Source organism: Mycteria americana (assembly GCF_035582795.1).
Source record: "Mycteria americana isolate JAX WOST 10 ecotype Jacksonville Zoo and Gardens chromosome Z unlocalized genomic scaffold, USCA_MyAme_1.0 Scaffold_18, whole genome shotgun sequence".
Classification (NCBI taxonomy): domain Eukaryota; kingdom Metazoa; phylum Chordata; class Aves; order Ciconiiformes; family Ciconiidae; genus Mycteria; species Mycteria americana.
The window spans coordinates 8,142,406-8,158,300 of record NW_027445436.1 but is presented as its reverse complement, the minus strand read 5'-3'; the positions used below and the strand labels follow the sequence as shown (position 1 = coordinate 8,158,300).

Sequence of the window (15,895 nt, the reverse complement as noted above, 5' to 3'; positions counted from 1 at the left end):
GTTAATATTCAAGGATCACCTCCTCCAAGCCCAAGAGAAGTCCATCCCAATGAATTAGAAGTCAGGCAAAAAAGCCAGGAGGCCTGCATGGATGAACAAGGAGCTCCTAGCCAAACTCAAACAGAAAAAACCCGAAGCATACAGAGGATGGAAGCAGGGACAGGTAACCTGGGAGCAATAGAGACATTGTCCAAGCATCCAGGGATGCATGTCTGAGCATCCGTTTGGCTAAAGTCCAAATGGAATTGAATCTGGCCAGGGATGTCGAAGACAACAAGGACTTCTATAAGTACATAGGTGACAAAAGGAAGACTAGGGAAAATGTGGGCCTATTACTCAACAAGATGGGGGACCTTGGTTATACAGGACATGGAAAAGGCTAAGGTACTGAATTCCGCCTTTGCCTCAGTCTTTACTAGCAGGACGAGCCTTCAGGAATCTCAGGTCCCAGAGACTGGGGGAAAGTCTGGAGCAAGGAAGATGTACCCTTGGTGGAACAGGGTCAGGTGAGGGAATACTTAAGCAAACTGGACATACATAAGTCCATGGGCCCTGATGGGATGCACCCATGAGTGCTGAGGAAGCTGGCAAATGTCATTGCAAGGCCACTCTTTATAATCTTTGGTCGATCACGGAGACTGGGAGAAGTGCCCAAGGACTGGAGGAAAGCAAATGTCACTCCTATCTTCAAGAAGGGTAAGAAGGAGGACCTGGGAACTACAGTCTGGCCAGGCTCACCTCCATCCCTGGGAAGGTGATGGAGCAACTAATGCTGGAAACCATTTCCAGGCACAGGAAGGACAAGGTGGCCATCAGGAGTAGTCAGCATGGCTTCACCAAGGGGAAGTCATGCTTGACCAACTTGATAAACTTCTGTGATGAAATGACTGGCCTGGTAGACGAGGGGAGAGCAGTGGATATTGCCTACCTGGACTTCAGGAAGGCTTTCAACACCATCTCCCATAAGATCCTCATGGAGAAGCTGTTGATGTATATGGGCTGGATGAGCAGACAGTGAGGTAGATCAAAAGCTGGCTAAACAGCCAGGCCCAGAGGATGGTGATCAGTGGAACAAAGTCTAGTTGGAGGCCAGTAGCTAGCAGTGTACCCCAGGGGTTAATACTGTGTCCAGTCTTGTTTAACATCTTCATTAATGATCTGGATGGTGGGGCAGAGTGTACCCTCAGGAAGCTTGCTGATGACACAAAACTGTGAGGAGTGGATGGTATGCCAGAGGGTTGTGCTGCCATCCAGAGGGACCTCAACAGGCTGCAGAAATGGGTTGACAGGAACTTCATGAAGTTCAACAAGGAGAAATGCAAAGTCCTGCACCTGGGGAGGAACAGCCCCATGCACCATTACATGCTGGGGGCCACCCAACTGGAAAGCAGCTTGGCAGAAAAGGCCCTGGGGGTCCTGGTGGGCACCAAGCTGACCATGAGCCAGCAATGTGCCCTTGCAGCAAAGAAGGCTAATGGTATCCTGGGCTGCATTAGGCCTAGAGAAGAGAAGGCTTGGCAGGGGGGATCTTATCAATGTATATAAATACCTGAAGAGAGGGTGCAAAGAAGAGGGAGGCAGGCTCTTTTCAGTGGTGCCCAGTGACAGGACAAGAGGCACAAACTGAAACACAGGAGGTTCTGTCTGAACATCAGGAAACACTTTTTTACTGTGAGGGTGACTGAGCTCTGGAACATGTTGCCCAGAGAGCTTGTGGAGTCTCCCTCCTTGGAGATATTCAAAAGCTGCCTGGACATGTTCCTGGGCAATTGTCTCTAGGTGGCCCTGCTTGAGCAGGATGGTTGGACCAGATGACCTCCAGAGGTCCCTTCCAACCTCAACCATTCTGTGATTCTGTGAAAAGTACTGATTTATTGATACACTGATGGAATTTCAAATTAAATTGATTGCAATACATTTTTTTTTTAAATTTTATTTTTAACACATGCAATTCCAATACTTTGCAATGGAGCCTGAAACACTGTATTCAGAAACAGATATCTGGCAAGAGAGCTAAGAGAGAGAGTATGTGAAATTATTTATGGGAAGACCTTTTTTGTCCTAGACAATTTAAATGTCCCTGTTTATTGGACAGATGCTCAGTGTGGTAGAAGATATCTGACTCAGTTTATATACTACTGCTGTTGACCTGATTCTCTTTGCTAAAACAATAACAACACAAAGATTTGGACCACCATGGCAATGTAGCAGAATGCAGAGCGTCAGCTCTGCACATCTCCCAGGAGCACCATAGCAAATTCTCAAGCCCTCATCCTGCAAACATTTATGCACGAGCTGAACTTCATGTACCGTGATTAGTTTCCCTGACACCATGTGGGTTTCATTGCAGCACACAAAACCAAACACAGACTTATGTATTTTCAGGATCAGGACCTAGTTAGCACTAGTCAGCTGTGAGTTAATGCTTCTGTACTTAATATGCAGTTTACTAAATGTGAGAGAATTCTGTGTTTGGTACAGTTTGGGGTTGTTGTTGGTTTTTTTTTTTTTCACAGAACACCATGTATGTTGTTTTGGCATTAATGCTGAAAGTTAAATACCGTGTAGTCACTGATGTTTGTTTATAATGTTTAATGCAGCTGGGAGTGGAAGTACAGGAGCCTCATTTAAAAGCATGTCCTTTTATATAACATTAGAGAGCTCTAGTGGACATGTTGCCCATTTGTGATTCCCTAGTGGCTTCTGTTTTTCACAGGAATTAATGTTCTTATCACAATGCATCTATATAACATCTTTCTTGTGCTGATCAAGTATCAGCAATTCGGTGACTATTTAATGCATTCCATTGCTTATGCTATGCCAGATTATTCAAATACCCTCTGGCAGAAGAGATTATGGATTATTTCTAATTACCAAATAGTGCCACACAACAAAATTATGGTAAGAGAGAACATCGGGAATGTATAATAAAAATGCAGGAAAATGCCTCCTGTTGCACTGCAAGAAGATCCTTATGTGGATTGTGCTTAGTGCAAACATCAAGCTGTGGCTTAGTGTTAATGTTCACAAGACAAATAGGTAGCCTGGCATCAGTCTTTACACCCTTTGAAATCCTGCACATGCATATGCATGCACGCACCCATGCACAGATCAAGGAAGGCGCCTATTATAGTATTTAAGCTACGCAAAGCTGGAGACAAAGTTTTCTGACCTAGATCGTATGCCCTTAAACTACAGTTTGTGCTGTGAAGCTAAATCAGTCAGGATACAGATATGGATATCACTTAGTTGCACATCCAACGCTCACCAACTGCACTGGGAATCTTTAGAATGACTTCTCAGAGAAACAGATCAGGCTTCCAGCAACACTTCAGTAATGTATGTACAAGTTCACAGCATAAAGAGGTAGAAAGAACCTTCTCTGAAACAGTTAAAGACTTTAATGTACAGGTGAAACATAGTAAGTAGTGCAGTTACTATTACAGAATCACAGAATCACAGACTCGTATAGGTTGGAAAAGACCTTTAAGATCATCGAGTCCAACCATAAACCTAACACTACCAAGACCACCACTATACCATGTCCCTAAGCACCTCATCCAAACGTCTTTTAAACACCTCCAGGGATGGTAACTCAACCACTTCCCTGGGCAGCCTGTTCCAATGCTTGATAACCCTTTCAGTGAAGTAAAATTTCCTAATATCCAGTCTAAACCTCCCCTGGCGCAACTTGAGGCCATTTCCTCTCGTCCTATCACTTGTTACCTGGGAGAAGAGACCAACACCCACCTTGCTACAACCTCCTTTCAGGTAGTTGTAGAGAGTGATAAGGTCTTCCCTGAGCCTCCTTTTCTCCAGGCTACACAACCCCAGTTCCCTCAGCCGCTCCTCATAAGACTTCTGCTCTAGACCCTTCACCAGCTTCGTTGCCCTTCTCTGGACACACTCCAGCACCTCAATGTCTCTCTTGTAGTGGGGGGCCCAAAACTAAACACAGTATTCAAGGTGCGGTCTCACCAGTGCCAAGTACAAAGGGACAATCACTTCCCTAGTCCTGCTGGCCACACTATGTCTGATACAAGCCAGGATGCTATTGGCTTTCTTGGCCGCCTGGGCACACTGCTGGCTCATATTCAGGCAGCTGTCAACCAACACTCCCAGGTCCTTTTCTGCCAGGCAGCTTTCCAGCCACTCTTCCCCAAGCCTGTAGTGTTGCATGGGGTTGCTGTGACCCAAGTGCAGGACCTTGCACTTGGCCTTGTTGAACCTCATACAATTGACCTCGGCCCATCAATCCAGCCTGTCCAGATCCCTCTGTAGAGCCTTCCTCCCCTCAAGCAGATTAACACTCCCACCCAACTTGGTGTCACTGCAAACTTACTGAGGGTGCACTCGATCCCTTCATCCAGATCATTGATAAAGATATTAAACAGAACTGGCCCCAACACAGAGCCCTGGGGGACACTGCTTGTGACCGGCCGCCAACTGGAGTAAACTCCACTCACCACCACTCTTTGGGCCCAGCCATCCAGCCAGTTCTTAACCCAGAGAAGAGTACACCCGTCCAAGCCATGAACAGCCAGTTTGTCCAGGAGAATGCTGTGGGAAACCGTGTCAAAGGCTTTACTGAAGTCTAGGTAGACAACATCCACAGCCTTTCCCTCATCCACTAGGCGGGTCACCTTGTTCTAGAAGGAGATCAGGTTGGTCAAGCAGGACCTGCCTTTCCTGAACCCATGCTGGCTGGGCTTGATCCCTTGGTTATTCTCTACATGCCGTGTGATAGCACTCAGGATGATCTGCTCCATCAGCTTCCCCGGCACCGAGGTCAGGCTGACAGGCCTGTAGTTCCCCGGGTCCTCCTTCCAGCCCTTCTTGAAGATGGGTGTCACATTTGCTAATCTCCAGTCAGCAAGGGATCTCCCCAGTTAGCCAGGACTGCTGGTAAATGATGGAAAGGGGCTTGGTGAGCACATCTGTCAGTTCCTTCAGTACTCTCGGGTGGATCTCATCAGGCCCCATAGACTTGTGAGTGTCTAAGTGGTGTAGCAGGTCACTAACCATTTCCCCCTGGATTATGGGGGCTCCATTCTGGTCCCTGTCCCTATCTTCCAACTCCAGGGGCTGGGTACCCAGAGAACAATTGGCCCTGCTATTAAAGACTGAGGCAAAGAAGGCATTAAGTACCTCAGCCTTTTCCTCATCCTTGGTCACTGTGTTCCCTCCCCTGTCTACTAGGGGCTGGAGATTCTCCTTAGCTCTCCTTTTGCTGCTAATGTATTTGAAGAAGTATTTTTTGTTGTCTTTTACAGCAGCAGCCAGATTGAGCTCTAGCTCGGCTTTGGCCCTTCTAATTTTTTCCTTGCACAACCTCACTACACCTTTGTAGTCCTCTTGACTTGCCTGCCCCTTCTTCCAAAGGTCGTAGACTCTCCTCTTTTTCCTGAGTTCGAGCCAGAGCTCTCTAGTCAGCCAGGCTGGTCTTCTTCCCCGCCGGCTCATCTTTCGACACCTGGGGACAGCCTGCTCTTGTGCCTTTAGGACTTCCTCCTTGAAGAATGTCCAGCCTTCCTGGACTCCTTTGCCCTTTAGGGCAATTAATTAGGGTAAATTAATTACAGTATTGTTTAGATATTGTTTCAGTTATTTACTGCAGTATTGATTGCTGCTTCAAAAATCAGCATTTCATATTGTGGTGCGTTAAACCCAGCCAACAGCCTCTCGCTCACTCCTGGGACAGGGAGAAAATAGAAGGAAGGCAAGAAGACTCATGGATCGAGATAATGACAGTTTAAAAGGGAAAGCAAAAGCTGTGTGTGCAAGCAATGGAAAAAGAGGAATTCATTCACTACTTCCCATCAGCAGGCAGATATTTAGCCGCTTCCTGGGAAGCAGGGCCTCAGCATGCATAACAGTTGCTTGAGAAGACAAACACCATAATCACGAACGTCCTCCCTTCTTCCTCCTTTCATTGAGCTTTTATTGCTGAGCATAATGTCATATGGTATGAAATATCCCTTTGGTCAATTCAGGTCAGCTGTCCTGGATATATCCCCTCCCAACCTCTTGTCCACCTCCAGCCTACTCTCTGGGGGAGGGGGGAAAGGAAGAGAAAGCCTTGATGCTGTGCAAGCACTGTTTAGCAATAGCCAGAACAGTGGTGTGTTATCAACACTGTTTTAGCCACAAATGCAAATATTGACTTCTGTTTCTGACCCAGGATGTGTTTTATCCCAAGAATACATTAGGTGCACAGGACTGGCCAAAGACCGCTGAAATTAGTGGAAAGACTACTGGTGACTTTGATGGAATACAGATTGGGCTTTGAGCCTAATACTGCTGAGTTCATTGATTCATCACAAGGGCTTAATTTGGCTTTGACAGATATGAAGCGGTTCATCCCATGTACTAAAGTACTCCTTAACAAATTGCATACATTTTAACTCCACCCTTCTACTCCCAGGAATTTACACCATTTTTCTATTAGCACTGCTAAGGAGTCCCAGCACTTGCACAAAAAAAAAAAAAAGAATGACTGAACTACATATAGGCATTTGTACTTACAGTTGTCTGGCTTGGGCTGACTTTTGGCAATTCCAAAGTACTGGGGATTTTCGATTATGGGAATCTTTGTCATCCCAATGATGACTGCATCAGGACCCCCCTCAGAAGAAGATGGAGTGTTACTGCCATTTGAGATGTGATGGAGGGGACTTGCCGAATCGTCATCATTGCTGATAACTGAAGAAGGACCTAGAGTTAGAAACAAAGATTCTCCTGTAACTCAGAACATTTTCCCTCCCTCAGACAATTCTTTTTTTTCTTTTTTTGACCAGTTTGTCCTCCATCCCACTAGTCAAGAGCTCTCTTTATGTCCCTTGCTGATCTTACCTCAGGAATTTTATACGTCTGGCCATTAAGAGTGGGAATGTGATATAAATTTTTGTACTAGAGATCACCTAGACTAAATACATCAGGGTCTAGCATACTGTGTCACTGGGAAAGATCTCCAAATTTGATGAACTCCTATCATTCTCAGAAATAAGCTATGAAATACACGCATTAACTTTTTTACCTTATGCCCTACTCTGATCACACTGCAATAATTCCTTTTCCCACAAAGCTGGCAAACATCCGCCTTCCATTTGAAGTGGCATTATAACATGACAACAGACATGGAGGAGATGGGCTCATCCTAACATGGGAAGCTGTACGATTCCTGAAGGACAAAATGGCTGAAAGCCAAAATCCAGAGGACAATTTGCACAGTCACAGTAGGTGCAAGGCAGACACTCAGAAGAGCAGTGGAAAACACTCTTCCCACCCCACTGTGAGATCTGGGGTCATTTCACAGGGGCTTGTCCAGCCTAGGGGAACATTTCTTTGCCTTATGAGGCCCCATCAATACCCGAGTCTAGTGACAATTTTTGGTTTTTTCTCAGTTTGTGCTTTGTATTTTTAATGAAAGCACCATGGAGATAAAACGTTATAAATGGGTAAAAATAACCAACCTGCTTAGCAGAGTTCCACTTATATGAGCTGCAGGGACCTTTGATCTAACACCAAGATCAGAGCAGATAACATTTGAACTCTTGTGATTTAACCCCTGCTAGCTAATTCTATGTTATATCCTCCAGTTTACATTCAGAATTCAAAGAAAATCGGCATCACCATTAAACAATGACATTTTGCCTAATCTGCCCATTGAAGAGCTGACAGAGACCACAAATATAAATTTTCAGATCATTCTCCATCCATGTTAATCAGGGATTTTGGGGTAGCATTCATATCTCCTAGAACAGCATCCTCAGATGACACCTGTGTTTGTCCCGCAGGCAAAAGTGACAGACAGGGCGACAGCAGCGTTCACAGCAATCAGAGAAGGGGGCAGCAGAGAGGACTTTGGGGAAGACAAAAAGCTGTGTTTACTCTGAGTCGACAGCCACTCCTTTGGAGCCCCAGACAGGTTTTAGGTTGAACAGAAGAGGACAGTGCAGAGGCAAGACGGGGATCTGAGTATCACCTGCGCATAGATGGCATCTGTGTTTGTAGAAGAGTCGGGGGATGCAGAGGGAGAGAGGATGGGGACCAACAGCAGATCTTGTGGATGCTTCATGGAGGGCAGGAGAAAAGATGGGGAGGATATACCACACACACACAATTAAGGAACAAGATAAGAACCAGGACAGGCCCAGACACATCAGCCAAGAAAGGTCAGCTTTAAAGAAAAGAAACTTAGTCTCTCTTACAGTTTTGTGGTTCACTATCATAACAAAAGCACTTTACAGAATCACAGAATCACAGAATCACAGAATCATATAGGTTGGAAAAGACCTTTAAGATCATCGAGTCCAACCATAAACCTAACACTGCCAAAAACCATCACTACACCATGTCTCTAAGTACCTCATCCAAACGTCCTTTAAATACCTCCAGGGATGGCGACTCAACCACTTCCCTGGGCAGTCTGTTCCAATGCTTGATAACCCTCTCGGTGAAGAAAAATTTCCTAATATCCAGTCTAAATATGTAATTACCATTACATAGCATGGCTTACAGGAATAAAATGTAAATAATTTGGCATGTGGCTATTTCAAACATAGCTTTAGAGGCTCAAGCATACTCCCACCCCTATCCTGCTTTCTTTTCTCCCCAATTGGTTTAATGGTGCATGAGGGAAATCTTCTCATTGTTTGAAAAAGTACTTCCTCCACTGGCTTGAAACATTAGAAGTAATTTTTCAAATGCCTTGTACTTCACTGGAAAGTCACTGTTGACAAATGTAAGTGAAGCCTAGATCTCTGCAATTTATCAAATGGAATACTAATACCAAGGCTGGTTTTGTCCTTACTGATCACCCAAATCCTCAAAAGACTGATTCTACTAGGAAAGCTACCAGGATTAAGTTTTTGGTGAAGATTTTTCCAATGAAGTGCAGAGTCTAACAAACTGTTGGTCCCTCAGATGGCACACAAGACACATTTTTTAAGTGCATGTGAGTTTGTGTGCTGTAGAAATAGAGGGCAAACACATGAAAAAAACTTGTTCATTTTTTCTAGAGATTGTCCTTAGGTCTCCAAACTTTCTGAATGTCAAGCTAATGGCACCAAAAAGCAAGCAGACAAATACACATTTTCTTGGAAACAATGCAGTCTTTTTATACCAATACAGCTTTAGTATGAGGGTCAAATACCTTCCTTTACAGCAAATGGGTGAATTTTCTTGGCTATGCAATTAGAGGCACTCCTCTAAGTCTTTCATCCTTGCTGTTCTCTGCTTCACAGGAGGAAGCTCTTTTGTCATTATTTGCTTATACCATGCATACAGCAATGGCATGGAAAAGTGTCCATTACACATTTCTAGGATGGTAAAGCAGGATATTGAATAGGAACTCATAGCAGCTATGTGGGTACTTGGCTGCTGGCCAGGGTCAATCCACCACACTCACCTAAGCAGTCTCAGGCAAAAAAAAAAAAAAAAAGGAGAAGCTTGAAAATACATAATCAGAAAGAACATATGGTTCTGGTTTGCACTTGGCATGGCATTGCTAGCACGTATTCCCAGACTTTAGTTTAGATGGTCACGATCACCGTATCCATCTACTTCTCCCTCTACCTAATGTGCTGACAATATAAGCAGTCTACTGTATGTGCATTTACTCTCTGAACTATAAAAAGATTTCTTGGAGGCTACCGTGTCCCACATCCCCCTCGCCACACATTTTTGTGCATCACACATCACTTGAATTATCCCTTAAGTTACCACTAATGACTCAGCCATGCTAGGAGGCAATAGAAGTAATAATTAGCAAAACCAGCCAATTTTAGCTGTGTGGTTGGAGCCATGTAGCTAATCCAGGGATATATCTGCTTAGTCAAGTGTTACAAGGCAGCTCAGGTAAAGAGGATTGCTTATAGTGATTACATTTGTGCTGATGCCTTAATAACTATGACTTGTTCCATGAAAAAGGATGTTGATTACTAGGAAGATTTATCAATAGATCTTGCACTAGCATTGGATCTTCTTGCTTCAAGTCCTTGTTCCCAGAGAAACAAAGACCAGTCTGTGCAGAGATATGGTAATTGCGCACCATCAGTCAAAAGCAGGACAGTGAGTGCATATCACCAGTCAGCATCAGCTCTGTTGGATTTTGAGCCCATACTGAATCTTCTCTCTTTTTCCTTCTGGGATGGATGTATTTTTTCACTAGTTAAATACCTTGTTCTCAAAAAGCACTTACACAAGACTTCTTTCCCCATGAAACTCACATATTTGCTGTAGATTCCAAGAAATTCTTTTTTTCTGCATGATTAAAAGGCAAGTTTTATACTTCAGCAAGAACAGAGACTCAAACTTTCTTGTTATCAAGCTAAGATCCAAGTTTCTTAACAGCATATACATCTCCTTTTTAGCTCAACTCTTGAATCCCTGCCTGTCTTCTACTTCCTCTAGAAGACAACTCATTAGTCATGGCTTGGCACACTTTTTTCTGACTGAGATGTTACAAGCTTTATTTTGAATGCTCTTTTACATTCTTAAATTCAACAACTATAGGCAACTGTGATATTAAATAATGTTTATGCAATTGCATATTAAGACTGCAATAATTAAGACTGCAATTGCATACTATTAAGACTGAATAAGACAGCCCAGACTAATAGAAAGTAATGCAGTTGTACCAACATTATTTTATATTATTGGTTTCTCAAATGCTGCATGCTGAATACAGGGCATTGAATTAAAAGGCATAAATAGAACACAAAGGAAAAAAAAATTCAAAGCTAGCCGAATAAGTTTCCCAAAGACAAACCTGTCTAGTCTTTCTTCAGGTGGTGGACCTGTTCAAAGTAATTTCAGATTCTTCTGCAAATTCATTCAGAGTGAGCTTATTAAAGTGATGTTCTTTGCTTTGCAGCTGTTGATGCTTTTAATGTGGGAAAGCTCAAGGCATGGTGCTACTATGCTTCCCCAGCAGTTTGGCTGTGTGGAGCAATAGCATTTCTTGCCTCCCTCCACCTTCCAACCGACCCCTTGTCTCATATCCCCATCCCTGCCAGCTCCTGAGAACACAGCCATTGGTGTTAGCCTTAGTGCCATCATCTCAATATTCACTGCTACACTCAGTTGCCAAACAAGTATTATGGAGCTAATATTCCATCGTTGGTGGTGAAAAAAACACAAGAATAAGATCACCCCAAGCAACATTATACCCAAGTCTACCCTGCTGAAACACAGTGCTCGTCACAGCTCAAACAATGCATGTCCTTCTACCCCAGTGCCTAATGTGCAACACACTGAGCCAAAAACTACATTGTAGATGTTAAGTTTGTGACTCAGAAAAACTGAGATTTGCCAGGCTTGGGTGTTTAGAGGATAAATAATTTCATGTCTTCTGACAGGTATCATTAATATATTTAACTGATTTGCACCCACCAGTGCTTATTTTAAGCTTGTGTTATTTCACTCCTTGATATATGAGGTGAGAAAAACATTCTGAAACTGTCCAAGAAGTTCAGTTCCCATCCAACAAGCATGTTCCCAGGAAGTCAAGGGAACTGGAATGGCAGTTGTTCCAGAGAGCTAGAGAACTTCCCTACACACAGCAGCCAAATGCCTCTACTGTCCTTCCAACAATCTCTGAATTAAAGAAGGGAGGAGGCTCCCTGGAGATCTCTGGCAGGAGAAACTGGTTGGGAATAGAGGTTTAAACTCAATAAGCAGCCTATAAGACTATGTTCACCTGCAACCATTGCAAAGCAAGGTGGAGAGATTTGTTTGAAAATTGTGATGGAGCCACACCATTCTGACATCACCTTTCACTTGGGTGATCAAGGCTCTAAGGTGTTTTCCTTTTCTTTTCACATGAAAATCAATGTTTTCTCTTTCCTTATTTGTTGCAGCTTCATGAGAAGACTAAATTATGTTCTCATTGTATTGTTTTGATGCAAAGAAAATATGCTACAGTGACAGATTATTTTCTTTCCTAAAAAGAATAATTTAAGTAATATGTAACCTCGAGAGCAATAAAATAATAGGCATGTTAGTCAGCTTTACAGTATTAAATTTTCAGGGTTGCTAGGTGTCAAAAGGTCAGTCACACCGACATAAATGCCTTTCGCCTAAAATGCATGTTCTTCTTGCTGGTAAACTTTTTATTTCACATATTTAACTCTTCTACAGAGCAAGGAACATGTAATATGGGTAATTTCAATTGAAATGTCTGCACTCAGATTTTAGCTAGTCAAATATTTCATCAGGCCTCTTTGTTGTTGCTTTTAATCTAAGAGTCAAAAGCTGCATATTTGTTTGCTTCAGTTTCATTCTGGAGCAGTAACTTCTAACTGTCTTTTTTCTCACAAGCTTATCTATATTTTTTATGTATGCACACATCCACATGTCCATTTATGCACAAGCCTAGAGCATTCCAGAAGTCATAATACCTGCAAGAGAAATTTCTGACTACGGAAACCTCCCAAGGATCCCCTAAGGGAGCCCTTCATAAGGCCAGGTCTGTTGGGAGCTGATGGGATTCACTTGACCAAGTGGGGCAAGAGGGTCTTTGCCAACAAGCTGGCCAGACTTATAAGGAGAGCTTTAAACTACATTTGGGGAGGGAAGGGAATGGAGTTTTGAGCAACAAAGAGCCAGGGGCTGCTGATGTATTAGGAACCAACAGGGGAACACCTGTGAAATGCCACAGAGGAATTGGGGCTTGATCCTCCAAAAAGGTGACAAGGTCAACAGCCCAAATGAAGTGTCTCTATAACAATGCACATAGCACGGGTAACAAACAGGAGGAGCTGGAAGCCACTGTGCAGCTAGAAATCTATGACCTAATCACTATCACTGAAACATGGTGGGATGACTCACATGACTGGAATGCTGCAATCAATGGCTATAAACTGTTCAGAAGGGACAGGCAAGGGGGGGGGGGAGTTGCCCTCTAAGTTAAAGAAGGGATTGACTGCACAGAGCTGTCTTTGAAAGACAGCAATGAACAGGTCGAGAGCTTATGGGTAAAAATTAGGGGCCATGCCAACAAAGGAAACCTCGTGGTTGGTGTTTACTACAGGCCACCCCGATCAAGGGGAGCCTGTTGACGAAGAATTCTTACTTCAGCTACAGGAAGCATCACGCTCGCAGGCCCTGATCCTGCTGGGGGACTTCAATCACCCTGACATCTGCTGGAAAAGTAGCACAGCAAGCTGTAAGCAGTCCAGGAGACTCCTGGAGTGCATCGAGGATAACTTCTTAACCCAGGTAATAGACAGCCCAACCAGAGGAGAAGCATTACTGGACCTGTTGCTTACCAACACAGATGAACTAATTATATGGGTCAAGATTGGTGGCAGCCAGGGCTGCAGTGATCATGCCCTGGTGGAATTCACAATCTTGAGGGATATGGGCCAGGTGAAGAGTAAAGTCAAGACCCTGAATTTTAGGAGAGTGAGCTTTCAGTTGTTTAAGGAATTAGTAGATGGGACCCCCTGGGAAACTGCCCTCAGGGATAAAGGAGCTGAACAGAGCTGGCAGCTCTTTAAGGACGTTTTTCTTAGAGTGCAAGAGCTCTCAGTTCTCATGTGTAAGAAGTCAGGCAAGGAAGGCAGGAGACCAGCATGGCTCAGTAAGGACCTCCTGCTCAAAGTACAGCGTAAGAAGGAAATGCACAGGCAGTGGAACCAGGGATGTGTATCCTGGGAAGAATATAGGGACACTGCCTGGATGTGTAGAGATGGGATCAGGAAAGCTAAGGCACAGCTGGAGCTGAATATGGCAAGGGATGAGAAGAATTATAAGAAGGGCTTCTACAGGTATGTTGAAAAAAAAAAAGCAAGCTTAAAGAAAATGTCCTATCCCCTGATAAAAAAGACAGGAGAACTAGTAAAAATTGACATGGAGAAGGCTGAGGTACTCAGCAATTTTTTTTGCCTCAGTTTTCAATGTCAGTTGCTTTTCCCACATTTCTCGAGTCCCCAAATCTCAAGGCAGATACTGGGGGAGCGTAGTCCCTCCCATCATAGGAGAAGATCAGGTTCGAGACCGCCTGAGGAACCTGAACATACACAAGTCCATGGGACCCAACAACATGCATCCCAGGGTCCTGAGGGAATTGGCTGATGTAGTTGCTAAGCCACTCTCCATCATATTTGAAAAGACATGACAGTCAGGCAAAGTCCCCAGTGAGTGGAGAAAAGGGAAATATCCCACCCATTTTTAAAAAGGGTAAAAAGGAGGGCCCTGGGAACCACCAACCAGTCAGCCTCACCTCCATTCCCGGTAAAATCATGGAACAGATCCTCCTGGAAGATATGTCGAAACATATGGAAGACAGGGAGGTGATCAGAGACAGCTAACAGGGCTTCACCAAGGGCAAATCGTGCCTGAATAATCCAGTGGCCTTCTACAATGGAGTGATATCAATGACATTGATAGTGAATTGAGTGCACCCTCAGCAAGTTTGTAAATGACTCCAAGCTGAGTGGAGCAGTTGATTCGCTTGAGGGAAAAAGGGATGCCATCCAGAGGGACCTTGACAGGCTTGAGGAGTGGGCCCGTGCAAACCTCATGAAGTCCAACGTGCTGGTTTTGGCTGGGATGGAGTTAATTTTCTTTATAGTAGCTAGTATGGGGCTATGTTTTGGATTTGTGCTGAAGACAGTGTTGATAATACAGAGATGTTTTAGTTGTTGCTCAGTAGTGCTTATACTAAATCAAGGACTTTTCAGCTTCCCCTGCTCTGCCAGGTGCAGAAGAAGCTGGGAGGGGACACAGCCAGGATAGTTGATCCAAACTGACCAAAGGGCTATTCCAAACCACATGACATCATGCTCAGTATATAAAGCTGGGGAAGAAGAAGGAAGGGGGGGACATTTGGAGTGATGGCGTTTGTCTTCCCAAGTAACCATTATGCGTGATGGAGCCCTGCTTTCCTGGAGATGGCTGAACACCTGCCTGCCGATGGGAAGTAGTGAATGAATTCCTTGTTTTGCTTTGCTTGTGTGCATGGCTTTTGCTTTCCCTATTAAACTGCCTTTATCTCAATCCACGAGTTTTCTCACTTTTACTCTTCCAATTCTCTCCCCCATCCTACCAGGGGGGAGTGAGTGAGGGGCTGTGTGGTGCTTAGTTGCCATCTGGGGTTAAACCACGACATCCAATAAGGCCAATTGCAAGGGCCTGCACCTGGGTTGGGGCAATCCCCAATATCAGTACAGACTGGGGAATGGATGGATTAAGAATAGCCCTGCAGAGAAGGACTTGGGGGTACTGGTGGATGAAAAATTGGACATGAGCTGGCAATGGGCGCTTGCAGCCCAGAAAGCCAATTGCATCCTGGGCCGCATAAAAAGAAACGTGGCCAGCAGGTTGAGGGAGGTGATTCTGCCCCTCTACTCCACTCTCGTGAGACCCCACCTGGAGTATTGCATCCAGCTCTGGGGTCCCCAGTACAAGAAAGACATAGACCTGTTAGAGCAGGTCCAGAGGGCGGCCACAAAAATGATGAGAGGGCTGGAACACCTCTCCCATGAGGAAAGGCTGAGAGAGTTGGGGTTGTTCAGCCTGGAGAAGAGAAGGCTCCAGGGAGACCTCCTTGCAGCCTTTCAATACTTAAAGGGGGCTTATAAGAAAGATGGAGAGAGACTTCTTACCAGGCCCTGTGGTGACAGGACAAGGGGGAATGGTTTTAAACGGAAAGAGGGTAGGTTTATATTGGACATAAGGAAGAAATTTTTTATGATGAGGGTGGTGAGACACTGGAACAGGTTGCCCAGAGAAGTTGTGGGTGCCCCATAATTTTAAGTGTTCAAGGTTGGATGGGGCTTTGAGCAGCCTGATCTGGTGAAAGATATCCCTGCCCATGGCAGGGGGGTTGGGCTAGATGATCTTTAAAGGACCCTTCCAACCCAAACCATTGTATGATTCTATGGTTCTA

The 15,895-nt window shown here is 44.4% G+C and overlaps 1 protein-coding gene across 7 annotated transcripts in view; it reads right to left on the bottom strand.

Annotated features, from left to right (window-relative positions):
- LOC142402964 (BDNF/NT-3 growth factors receptor-like) overlaps positions 1-15,895 on the bottom strand; it is a 270,912-nt gene that overhangs the window by 130,652 nt on the left and 124,365 nt on the right. For all 7 annotated transcript variants that reach the window (XM_075488975.1, XM_075488970.1, XM_075488974.1 and 4 more), the window contains one exon: positions 6,526-6,714. In XM_075488975.1, the coding sequence (XP_075345090.1) occupies positions 6,526-6,714 (189 nt within the window). The remainder of the gene's footprint in view (positions 1-6,525; positions 6,715-15,895) is intronic.